At 41.4% G+C, this 13,537-nt stretch overlaps 1 protein-coding gene across 1 annotated transcript; it reads right to left on the bottom strand.

The window, feature by feature from the left end:
- Positions 1–6,834: 6,834 nt before the first annotated feature.
- On the bottom strand, positions 6,835–7,453 carry LOC138358353 (arginine/serine-rich protein 1-like). The gene is made up of 2 exons (XM_069316190.1): positions 7,376–7,453; positions 6,835–7,206 (listed from the first exon to the last, which is right to left on the bottom strand). The coding sequence occupies exons 1-2, from the start codon at positions 7,451–7,453 to the stop codon at positions 6,835–6,837; spliced, it is 450 nt and encodes a 149-aa protein (XP_069172291.1).
- Positions 7,454–13,537: the final 6,084 nt, after the last annotated feature.

Raw genomic sequence — 13,537 nt, 5'->3', positions numbered from 1 at the left:
CAACTGCAGCCATTATAAAATAAAAAATCTGAGAACTGGGGACACGAGGCAAGACATGGAATTTCAAATGGGATGGAAAATTCTATTGCAATTGGATAGGGGGAGGGAAGAAACCTTGGCGTTGACATAGCATCGAATTTGTCTCCTGAGATACACATTAACCGAGTAACTTCAGCTGCACATGCAAGGTTCTTCATCAGGTTTACCTTCTGATATCTAAAGAAGGACTATGAAGATAAAAAATAAGAACTTAAGAACATAAGAACTTAAGAACATAAGAATAAAGACAACTGTAAAAGGCCTATTTGTCCATACGTGGCAGGTCCTATTTTTACCCACCCAAGCTTATTTACATATCTGTCTAATCTACGCCTCAACAAATCAAAGGATCTCACGTCTATTTTCTTACCTGCTAAGTTGTTCCACAAATATATGCATTTATTTCTTTGTCTTTAAGTTCTTTTAATCATAACTTCCAGATCTTTTTAATGGCTCTGACTACTCCCTAATCTTTGTTTGGTATAGCTGAAAAAATAACTTTAGGATTTGTCTTTGCTTCCCCTGCATCACTAACTTCATAGTTTATTTTGGTTTTCTTATTTCTTTTCTAACATTTCTTACTAGTTTGACAAATTCTTGCTCTGGATTGAGTTCCCAATTCCTAATCCTTTTGTACAAAGCTTCCTTTTTTTAACATATTAGGTTCTTTAGCGTTATAGTCATATATTTGAGATCATTGTCATTCGATCAAATCAATTTATAAGGTATACTACGTCCCTGAGCTTTGATAAGAATATTTTTAAATAAGTTATATTTTGAATCTACATCCCAATCCCTTGTTACGTCTCTTATCGCTAGGTTCAATATTCAGGACACGGTACATCACGAATGTCAGACCCATTCTGGAATATGCAGCATCAGCTAGTAGTCAATATCTTACAAACATAAACATAACCATAACAAATTCCAAAAATATGCTAAAAGACGTCGCAGAGCCAAGAAACAATCGATTACAAACAAATATTAAATAGGTTAAACATCACATTCAGAATTCCCTGGGAACTGATAAAGTAGACTAGAATAGACTAATTGAGACACGAGGGAGATGAGGAAGGGGTAACAAGCGGAAGATAATTACCAGAATGTAACAGGCATGTAAGAAAAAAGTATTTATTAAGAGAGTAATAAATACATTAATGTTATTATGACAACAGATATGTAAGATATGTAAGATTATGACAACAGATATGTAAGATTAGAGGCTAGGGAGTATGTACTCCTCTCAACTGAAGGTCGAAAAGCGGAGCTCTAGAGCTTAAGCTCAATCCACACATGGAGAACACAGACACACACAATCGGACCAAATGTCACACAAAACTGTGTTCCCCGAAGACCGCGTTAGTTGGGGCATGTCTCATTCCTCATCTGACCCGACTACCTCCATATTGCTCCTTCCCCTTCCAACTCTATTTGTGATGTGTTAATAAACCCATCTCTCTCTCTCCTCCCCCGTCGAGGAGAAACTCCATGATCACATTTTTTTTCGGATCCAATCCTGATATATCGTAACCGGTTCGTCTTTCATCCGGATAGAATAATTGGAGAGGAGATTGAAACCGATAGAAAAGATAATTACATCTCTCTGACTATAGCGACCTGAACGCGTTCCAGTAGTCGATCAAATTTCTCCACCTCCAGTCTAACGCTATAAAGGAAGATTGGATTTTTTCCCGTCCTATCTCTCTCTGATCCCAGCTTGCGGTTGTCGGATGTTGGGGGATGGTGTTGGAGAGGAGTGGTGGAGAGGTGTGTTGGAGGGGGTCTTGGTGGTGGGAGGAGAAAGGGTACTCAGCTCGATGTACTCGCCTACAAATACTTCAATGGTCAAGCTTCGGTTCGTAAGCTCTGCCTTTCGAATCATTAGTAACATAATTCAGTGAACCTGTTCATTTACTTTTTCCATAAAATTAACATTTACATTTACATCTTTATCACCATCTTCATCAAAACATTTTCATTTATTTTCGATTCTTACACTAAAGTTCTTTATTTTATATTTGTGATTTATTCTTGTTCTCATCTCTGCTCCTCGTTCTTCCATTACTTACTTGCTTGACCAGACCACACACTAGAAGTTGAAGGGACGACGACGTTTCGGTCCGTCCTGGACCATTCTCAAGTCGATTGGCAAGAAACGTCGTCGTCCCTTCAACTTCTAGTGTGTGGTCTGGTCAACATACTTCAGCCACGTTATTGTGATTCATCGCCTGCACTTACTTGCTTCTTTATCTTCGTTATAAGTTCCACTTATGTCTTGATATGTCCCCATCTTTTCCTTTTCTCCGGCATGGCTGAGATCTCCTGATCCCTCAGTGTATTCTCGTAGCTAATTTCCTCAACTTTGGGAAAAGTATTATTTTTGTTTTCTACTTGGGATCTTTAAGCTGGGGCTGCATAATCAGGAGTAGGTCTCTTGTAGGTTGACTGTACCTTTGGCAAGACCTCTGTGTTAAAGTTCCTAATACTGACTAGTTTCGTACGTACTGCTGTAGTTATTCTGGAAATCTATGACTGTGGCATTAGATTTTAAGTTATGTCTACTCCCATTTTCTCCAATGCATGAATATGTCTCCCATTTAATTTGCAATGATTTAAAAATCGAGTTCTCTCACTTCTGTTTCGGCACCCATAAATTTTGTCTTTGTTTGATTTAGAGTCTAGAAGCAAGTTTTTAGACCACGCCTAGAGTATGTAGGCAATAATGCAGTCTTCTTCAATGAGACGTAGTCGCTTCCTCTTTCAACTTTGATAATTCCCCACTCAGCATCAACCTGTTATTTCTTCCTAAGACTTACACTCTCACCAAAATAAGTGATCTACATAGAGATCACCATCAAGGTAGACCAACATAGAGGTCACCATCAGGTAGACCAACTTAGAGATCTCTATCAGGTAGACCTACATAGTGATCACTAATAAGAATGTTTACACAGAGATCACAATTAGCAAATCAGGCCACAGGTAGATGGAAGACAAAGATCTTACAACTTTAGATTTCTATCTTTCTCGAATCAGTTTAATAGATCTCCCAAACACACATTTTGCCCATCGCAACACAACCAGGTATCTCTCACAACTGGAGGGATACACTATTATTGCTCACCTGTTTACAAAAAATATATAATAAAAAAAGGACAACAAATATATCAGTTTAGATGTGAAGCCAGAACAAATTGTCTCTAAGTGGGATTAAAGAGAAGAAACTAAGTGAAAAACTGTGATGCTTATTGCTAGATACAAGCAACGTGTTAGGAACAAGTGGTAAAGGAGAGAGAAAGAGAGAGACGATGAGGAAAGGCAAATAGAAAAACAAAAACAGAAGTATACAAGGATAGAGAAATACGAAATTATATATAAAACTACCTAGTTTAACAGCAATCAGAAATCCGTGCGAGTCTGTGATTTCTTTCCTCATTAAAGAAATATTGGAAGAGCTCGAGAATCTCGGCTGTTGCCAATTTACAGTTCTTAGAGCGTCAGTTCTCTCTCTTAACAGAAGAGAAGTGATTAAAACTGGTAAGAGTGTTCAGCTGAAGTCAAAATTCAGAAAATATGAGTTCTCTTTAACGATTAGAAAACGTAAAGAGTGCTCTTATAACGGAAAAGTAACAATAAACGTATAATTGCTCTTCTAACAGGAAATTTAGAATGAAATAGTGCTATTCTAACAGGAAATTTAGAATGAAATAGTGCTATTCTAACAGGAAATTAAGACTGAAATAGTGCTATTCTAACAAGCAAATTAAGAATGAAATAGTGCTATTCTAACAGGAAATTAAGAATAAAATAGTGCTATTCTAACAGGAAATTCATAAAGAAAGAAAGAATACTCATCTAAAAGGCCACAAACCACAGTCCAGGTGTTTCCCAATTACCTAACAATTGCCAGCATAAGCCAGCAGGTCTTCACCATGAAAGAGTCTGGTCCGAGCGATCCTCCTCACTGCTCTCAGCCGTGATCCTTAACACTCTGGTACACAGACTCTCTTCGAGACAGCCTTTACACAGGTCACCTGTTAAATCTGCATCTGTCCAGCCCCCTGGACTAAATCCTGCTAGATTGGCCCGTTCTTCCGACATTAATTAGTTTTTTAGGTATCATCCTGCTCAGTATCTGTGCTGTGAATTCCTCCTATCTCGCTCCCAAGTGACAAAAACTCTCTGTGTAGACTATGACTCACAATAACAGGCTGGAGGTATGGTATCCAAACCATATGATAAACCAAACCATTACCAGTCTCCGTGGTGTAGTGGTAAGACACTCGCCTGGCGTTCCGCGAGAGCTTTGTCATGGGTTCGTATCCTGGCCGGGGAGGATTTGCTGGGCGCAAATCCTTAACTGTAGCCTCTGTTTAACTCAACTGTAAAATGTGTACTTGGTTGTAACAACGATTCTTCGCGGCGGGAATCGTATTCCAGGGACCTGCCCGAAACGGTACGCGTACTAGTGGCTGTACAAGAATGTAACAACTCTTGTATATATCTCAATATGACAGAAAGGGAAAAAAGGATGACGTTTCGTTCCGTCCCGATAATGATCCAGGACGGACTGAAACGTCGTCGTTTCTTCCTTTTCTGATGTGGAGAATAGTGACCAAACCACCCATGTGTGGTTTGGTCACTATTCTCTATTCTCCTCCCTGTAGCCCATCCATATTTCTTAAGTTACTGTTACAACTTTCTTGTTTATATTTCATATTGTCTATATTTTCTGCCTCGTTGTGCATCGATTTCCTTAGAAAATAACATTGGAAGCAATGCTTTAAGAAGACACGTCTTATTGAATATTATCGAAAGGGTCTAACCAATTATTCTAGCTGGAAGCTTCTCAATATTTCTTACGTTATTCACTTGAGAAGCAAATTGAAAAAACACTCAGATCAAAATATATATCTCGGCAACCAGACTATCAGCTCTGGTTGCCAATATATATTTTATATATACCTCTGTCGATATATATAACTCTGGTTATCAGACTGGACTGATAACCAGAGTTATCACGATCAGCAGCTCTGAAATATTCGACAGATTCAGTGATAATAAGAGATTAGACATAACAAAGCACTTCACATCAAGCACTCTCATCCAGTTATCAACAGCTAGCTTACACTTACAAGCGTCCTACCATATACGGATATAAGAGGTTTATATAAGGATAATATATATAGATAATATAATATACATAAGGATATATAGGTTTACACTATCCCTAATGCTGATGTGACTCTGGCCTGTCCATCAGTACAGCATCACCACTGGTGAGGATCTGAGAAGGGTCGTACTGTGGTGTGGCATCTGTATATCACGACCACAGACGCCCTGACCTGTCTATGATCTCACCAACAACACAGTGGACGGCCATCAGACGACCACTACCACGGACGTCTCGACTTGTCCAACAGACGACCACCACCACGAAGGTCCCGACCTGTCCATCAGACGACCACCACCACGGACGTCCCGACCTGTCCATCAGACGACCACCACCACCACGGACGTCCCGACCTGTCCATCAGACGACCACCACCACCACAGACGTCCTGACCTGTCCATCAGACGACCACCACCACGGACGTCCCGACCTGTCCATCAGACGACCACCACCACCACGGACGTCCCGACCTGTCCATCAGACGACCACCACCACCACAGACGTCCTGACCTGTCCATCAGACGACCACCACCACGGACGTCCTGACCTGTCCATCAGACGACCACCACCACGGACGTCCTGACCTGTCCATCAGACGACCACCACCACCACGGACGTCCTGACCTGTCAATCAGACGACCACCACCACCACGGACGTCCTGACCTGTCCATCAGACGACCACCACCACGGACGTCCTGACCTGTCCATCAGACGACCACCACCACCACGGACGTCCTGACCTGTCCATCAGACGACCACCACCACCACGGACGTCCCGACCTGTCCATCAGACGACCACCACCACCACGGACGTCCCGACCTGTCCATCAGACGACCACCACCACGGACGTCCTGACCTGTCCATCAGACGACCACCACCGCCACGGACGTCCTGACCTGTCCATCAGACGACCACCACCACGGACGTCCTGACCTGTCCATCAGACGACCACCACCACGGACGTCCTGACCTGTCCATCAGACGACCACCACCGCCACGGACGTCCTGACCTGTCCATCAGACGACCACCACCACGGACGTCCTGACCTGTCCATCAGACGACCACCACCACGGACGTCCTGACCTGTCCATCAGACGACCACCACCAGCAACGTCTAACCCATTGAAAACTAACGACACAAACAGGCTATATTTAGCACTCGTGAATATACAAAGTAGGGTAATTGCAGGAGACTTTACGGCGTAATTACTTACAATTAGGCTGAGATATGAGCAGAATTACCCAGGGAGCCGCGGCTACTTATCTAGTCCGGCTAGAGGAGGTTTAAGGCTATAATTACACGTCACAGTTCATGCAACATGAAGCTATTTTCCTCTTTGTTTACTACGCTTTTATTGATTTCTTTTTTTTCCCCATTCAGGTTAAGACGGTATAAATGTGCTTGAGGTTAGGGGGAGGAGTCCTCTGACCTCTCTCTCTCTCGCTCTCTCCCTTCTCTCTCACCACTCTAATAAATATCTGAGTGAAGATAACTTCTTCTTAAAAGCTCTATAAAGTAGTGAATGATACACAATTGTTTTATTTTTAGCTCACCTTCCTCGTAAAGTTGAGTGGTCTTTAACTTTATCAATTGGTGGTCCTTCCTTGGTCTGGTTAATCTATTCTCTTCGTCGCTTTTGTGAGAACCTTCGTCGCTTTTGTGAGAACCTTCGTCGCTTTTGTGAGAACCTTCGTCGCTTTTGTGAGAACCTTCGTCGCTTTTCTGAGAACCTTCGTCGCTTTTGTGAGAACCTTCGTCGCTTTTGTGAGAACCTTCGTCGCTTTTGTGAGAACCTTCGTCGCTTTTGTGAGAACCTTCGTCGCTTTTGTGAGAACCTTCGTCGCTTTTGTGAGAACCTTCGTCGCTTTTGTGAGAACCTTCGTCGCTTTTGTGAGAACCTTCGTCGCTTTTGTGAGAACCTTCGTTGCTTTTGTGAGAACCTTCGTCGCTTTTGTGAGAACCTTCGTCGCTTTTGTGAGAACCTTCGTCGCTTTTGTGAGAACCTTCGTCACTTTTGTGAGAACCTTCGTCGGTTTTGTGAGAACCTTCGTCGCTTTTGTGAGAACCTTCGTCGCTTTTGTGAGAACCTTCGTTGCTTTTGTGAGAACCTTCGTCATTATCCGGATCTTCAGGTGCTGTTTGCTTTCTGTTCAACTTACTTTTGGCACTTCGTAGTGTTCTTTTATCATATTTAACCACATCTGGCAGTCCTTCTGTTCTACTTCACACTTCTCCATCATCTCCTTTTGCACTCTCACCTTCACCGTCAGTTTCTCAGCGACGCCAACGTTATTTTTTTTTGTTTACATCTTTGTTCTTCCTCATTTTCTATTTCTCGTTCTTTTCTTGCAACGTCTCTGATGGTCCCTCGCTGTCACACAGTCTCTCTCGTTGTTCTTCATTACGCCTAATTACGTTCCCCTCACTTGCTCATGCACCTTGTTATCCTCTTCCTGCTCATGCACCTTGTTATCCTCTTCCTGCTCCCCCTCTTCATCTCTGCTTCATCTCCTCTCTCCCTCATCCTTCCTCTCCTCTCAACATAATACGTCCTGCAGTTCTTCTCACCCTTCAGTTTGCCTTCTTTATGATCCAATATTCGCTTAATTCTGGAAAAATTCGGACGCATAATTACCCGACAGATTAATTAATACCTAATTAGAGAAGCTCCGGCTCCGATCCCATTTTGATTAGATGAATGGGTCTTCCAGTAATGAATTAGGGCAGAGATATTGACTCAAGAATCAGTTATTAAAACCAGTACCCACGTGTTGTTCCCGTTGCTATCTTCTACGACCCAGGGCACGAGAGGATGTGTCTTTACTTATTGTATCTACAGGAGTGAGCTATTAGCTCTTGGACCCCAGCCTTTTTAACTTTTGGTTGTTTAACTTACTGGCTCCCGACTTATTCTTCTCTATCATATTTATTACATATATTTCTCTCTCTCTCTCTCTCTCTCTTTCTCTCTCTCTCTCTCTCTCTCTCTCTCTCTCTCTCTCTCTCTCTCTCTCTCTCTCTCTCTCTCTCTCTCTCTCTCTCACGTACACGCGCGCACACGTGTACTCACCTAGTTGTATTCACCTAGTTGCGCTTGAGGGGGTTGAACTTTGGCTTTTTGGTCCCGCCTCTCAACTGTCAATCATCTGGTGTACAGATTCCTGAGCCTACTGGGCTCTATCATATCTACATTTAAAACTGTGTATGGAGTCAGCCTCCACCACATCACTGCTTAAGTGAAGTCAGCATTCCATCTGTTAACTACTCTGACACTGAAAAAGTTCTTTCTAACATCCCTGTGGCTCATTTGGGTATTAAGTTTCCACCTGTGTCCCCTTTGTTCGTTTACCCTCCGTGTTAAACAGCTTATCTTTATCTACCCTGTCAATTCATCTGAGAATTTTGTAATTAGTGATCATGTCCTCCCATAGCTCTTCTGTCTTCCAGTGACGTGAGGTTTGGTTCCAGCAATCTTTCCACGTAGATCATAGCTCTCAGCTCGGGGACTAGCCTGGTGGCTTACCTCTGAACCTTTTTTAACTTCGTGTGTGTGTGTGTGTGTGTGTGTGTGTGTGTGTGTGTGTGTGTGTGTGTGTGTGTCAGCTTCCTTCTCCTCCTCTTCCACTTCCTCATCATCATCTCTACTTTTACTGACCCAAACACACCCCTTCACTCTCGACATTGCCCCGAGGTGACCATTTACCTGCACAACGGCGTATCCAACCTCACCAGCACCCCAGCACCGCCTGGACCCCAGCACCGCCTAGACCCCAACACCACCTAGACCCCAGCACCACCTGGACCCCAACACCACCTAGACCCCAGCACCACCTGGACCCCAACACCACCTAGACCCCCAACACCACCAAGACCCCAACACCACTTGGACCCCAACACCACCTGGACCCCAACACCAGCTGGACCCCAACACCACATACAATCCTCCCCAAACACCACCAACAGGCTTGCCACACGCCCTCAGCTCCACAGGGTTCAGCATCCCACAGCAGGCAAACGCTGGGCCACCTTCAGGTTTAATGCACCTCTCTGGCTGCTAACTCGCTGAGGGCAGAGCGACGGGAGGCAATATTGCTGAGTGTTCTGCCCTCCCTGCAGGAGATTGTGGCCGCTGGTCTTTGACAGGCGAGTTCACCTTCCAATTACAGGGTTCGACAGTGGTGGGGAGACTCATATCTGGACAACTGTTACTCGGCCTGACACACAAAAGCCAGCCTTTTGTTGTTTCCATTTGTCTAGCTTGATAGTACATGATTCTATTATAACATCAGATGTAAAGTTGCTGATGAGAATCTAAAGGTGTTAAATGGGTTATCATTGAATATCCGTCATGGGATAGAGGGTATTATCTGTCAGTTATGAAGAAGGGTATAAAGGGTAGTTCTATTAAGATAACTGTTGTAGACCCATTCCTAAAGGTCTACAGTCTATCTTCCTGAGTTTACCAGCCTGATTGGTGCCAGTTTTCGTCATCACTACACCCTCGCGGGTACCCTTGGTGGGTATATAGTTGTAGTGATAATATGCGTATTATATATGTTAAAATCTACATATATTTTTTCATATGTATTTCATTAGGCGTATTATGGGAATATATGTAAAAATATGATAATTATAAATCAAATATGTATTTGATTTATAATAATCAAAGGGTAAAAATAATTATCAATGGGTAATCAAAGGGTATTATTCTTGATTATTATAAAGTCTTTTAGATATTGCAAAATTGTCTCAAGAACTTTTTCAGTCATTATCAGTAACAAAACTGCTGAGTAAAAGGCTGTATCAGTTTGTTGTGTGTGTGGAGGGGTGATTCTGTATTGTGGGTTGATGTGGTCGAGTGAGTCAATATTGTGGGTTGATGTGGACGAGTGAGTCAATGTTGTTGGTTGATGTGGTCGAGTGAGTCAATATTGTGGGTTGATGTGGACGAGTGAGTCAATGTTGTTGGTTGATGTGGTCGAGTGAGTCAATATTGTGGGTTGATGTGGACGAGTGAGTCAATATTGTGGGTTGATGTGGACGAGTGAGCCAATATTGTGGGTTGATGTGGACGAGTGAGCCAATATTGTGGGTTGATGTGGTCGAGTGAGTCAATATTGTTGGTTGATGTGGACGAGTGAGTCAATATTGTGGATTGATGTGGACGAGTGAGTCAATATTATGGATTGATGTGGACGAGTGAGTCAATATTGTAGGTTGATGTGGACGAGTGAGTCAATATTGTGGGTTGATGTGGACGAGTGAGCCAATATTGTGGGTTGATGTGGACGAGTGAGTCAATATTGTGGGTTGATGTGGACGAGTGAGTCAATATTGTGGGTTGATGTGGACGAGTGAGTCAATATTATGGGTTGATGTGGACGAGTGAGTCAATATTGTAGGTTGATGTGGACGAGTGAGTCAATATTGTGGATTGATGTGGACGAGTGAGTCAATATTATGGATTGATGTGGACGAGTGAGTCAATATTGTAGGTTGATGTGGACGAGTGAGTCAATATTGTGGGTTGATGTGGACGAGTGAGCCAATATTGTGGGTTGATGTGGACGAGTGAGCCAATATTGTGGGTTGATGTGGACGAGTGAGTCAATATTGTGGGTTAATGTGGACGAGTGAGTCAATATTGAGGGTTGGTGTGGACGAGTAAGCGAATATTGTTGGTTGATGTGGACGGGCGAGTCATTATTGTGAGATGGTGTAGAGGGGTGAGTCAGCACTGATGATTGGTATGGAGGGGTGAGGAGATGTGGCGTGGAGTCAATATTGTGATTTGGTGTGAAAGGGTGAGTCAGTATTCTTGGTTGGTGTGGAGGAGTCAGTCAGTATTGAGGGTTGGTGTAGAGGTTGATTCTGTATTTTGCATTGGTGTGAAGGCGCCCAGCAGTGTACTAACAATAAGGCTTTACCAAAGATCCCATTAACACTACACACGTCCTGGCCATCAACGACCAAATAGAGAGCTACACATAGCCCAAGCACTATATATCAAACACATTCAACTTATCAACAACCAGCTGACACTTATATACCATCTACCATCTACAAAACATAACTACCAGTTTACACCACATCTACTACTCCAGCTAACCAATGAGAATGCAGGGTAAGATGTAATCATTTCCTTCAACAGGAGAGTACCCCCTTTCTTCATTCTACATTAAATATATATACTGTCACCTTTCTTAATTTATGTTTCGTCTCCATCTGCCTCCAAAGATTATGTTGATATATATATATATATATATATATATATATATATATATATATATATATATATATATATATATATATATATATATATATATATATATATATATATAATATACTTTTCCTGTTCTTGTACTTTGCATTTACACCCTGGGTCGTGTCTCTACGCCAGCAACAAACTGTCTCAGCAAAAATTTAAGGCTGTTTACGTCAGCCGGAGTTGTCAGCAACCTGTAAGAGTCCTCAAGGGGGCCGCCCGGGCTCCCTCTCCTCACGCAACATTAAATAATTTAGCCTCTTGCTTTTAGCATGCATGTTTAGGGCAAAATAATCGGGGTGCTTCACACCATTTGTTATGTAGATCCACCACCTTTTATCTGTCTTGCTACAGCTGTCTACATCTACTTACTTCTGTCTTCAGCTGTTTACATCTGCCTACAGCTACAACTTACACAGTGCACTACAAACAGCGTACATGAAGCACCATAAAAGGTATACATGAAGCACCACAAACAACATACATGTGGCGCCAAAAATAGATTAAAAAGAGACCAGACTGAATACTGAAAAAAATAAACAAATTTCCGTTCCTCCGATACCTAAGAAACGTCAAAATTTTCCAGACAAAAAAACATTTAATTCACTCAAGTTGAGTGATTGACTTCATGCATCGCCTGACGGCACCGGATCAGCTAAATCTCTCTTATAAAGAGTTATTGTTTTTGTTACCGTTCGTTTATATTTGATAAATTGTTCTTCTTGTTTGTTAATATTCGTTTTAATTTGTTAATGCTCGTTTTTTGTTAATTTTCGTTGTTCTTGATCGTTTTTTGTTACTTTTTGTTTTTTGGTTATTATTCGCCTTTTTTCTATTTTAGTATTCTTAAAACTTTGGATACCTTACCTTGAGGTTACCTTGAGATGCTTTCGGGCCTTAGATCCAGGATCCAGACAAGAAACATTTATGAGTATATAACAATAAGGATGATTTTTAAATAAAACTAGTCTCAACTCTCCATACTTGGCATTTTATGTGTTAATGATCACTTCTAAAAACCCTGGATACATGCAGAAGTTCTTGACCAATTACAAATAAAGTGGGTTTATTTATCGACCAAATATATATCGCATTTCTTACGGAATCGACCACGCCGAAAATGTTGATGTTTATCATCAGCCCAGATAGCTTAGATGAGTTAATTGTGTACGTTCGTCTCTCATCAGGGCAAAACAGTTACAATTTCTTACGGAGTAGCATATCAAACACCTGTCCAGGTGTTTCCTGTCCCACCAGTATAGGAATAAGTTAAGTTGAACATCTTTTTGGCTACCTGATTTCAATCTGAGAACTAATTTAGCAGTGCAGTCATTAAAGACAAATTGAACCCTTTCTTCTAATTCTGTTTTCTAATCGATTTCCCGAATAATTCAGTTCAAAAATTAGAGTATGTAGATACAATGAATATCGTTAATTTCTAACTTTCTTTTTTAAAGTTATGGTCAAGTTAAGAAATAAAATTGTATCCCGAAAACTTAACTTCGGATTAGTTACAAGCTGAGGATAATTCCGTTTTCTGTTTTGGAGATTGGGGCTTTTTCCAGTGGTTCGAGTTGGCTTTGAGACTGAGGCTTTACCTCTTGGGGTTCAGATTGTGGTAAAAGTTAGGCTTCACTTCCAGCAGTTCGAGTCATCTGCATATACAACAAACGTGTATTAGCTCACAGCGCCAGAAAGAATTGAAATGAAGATGAATTATCACATACAGTGATATAATTATACAAGGAGAAAGACAACATCGAAGAAATACATTATATGCAATGGGTTTTTTTAATGTTAAACATATATGCACAACACAGAACTACAACGGCAGTAGTGACACAATTAAAGCCCTTAGGAAAATTGGTTTAAATATATAATTACTATGTACACATTATACCTGTAATATAATCATAACAAAGATAGTTCTAATATAATCAGAACTATAACACCTATAATATAATCATACCTATGATACCTTAAATATTAAACATAGTAGATGAATAAATTAAAATATTCTAAATATGATATATTAGAATAATAGAATGTTATTCTT

The sequence above is a fragment of the Procambarus clarkii genome, chromosome 83, assembly GCF_040958095.1.
Source record: "Procambarus clarkii isolate CNS0578487 chromosome 83, FALCON_Pclarkii_2.0, whole genome shotgun sequence".
Taxonomy (NCBI): Eukaryota; Metazoa; Arthropoda; class Malacostraca; order Decapoda; family Cambaridae; genus Procambarus; species Procambarus clarkii.
The sequence above is the reverse complement of the archived record's forward strand: the minus strand, read 5'-3'. Positions and strand labels throughout refer to the sequence as shown.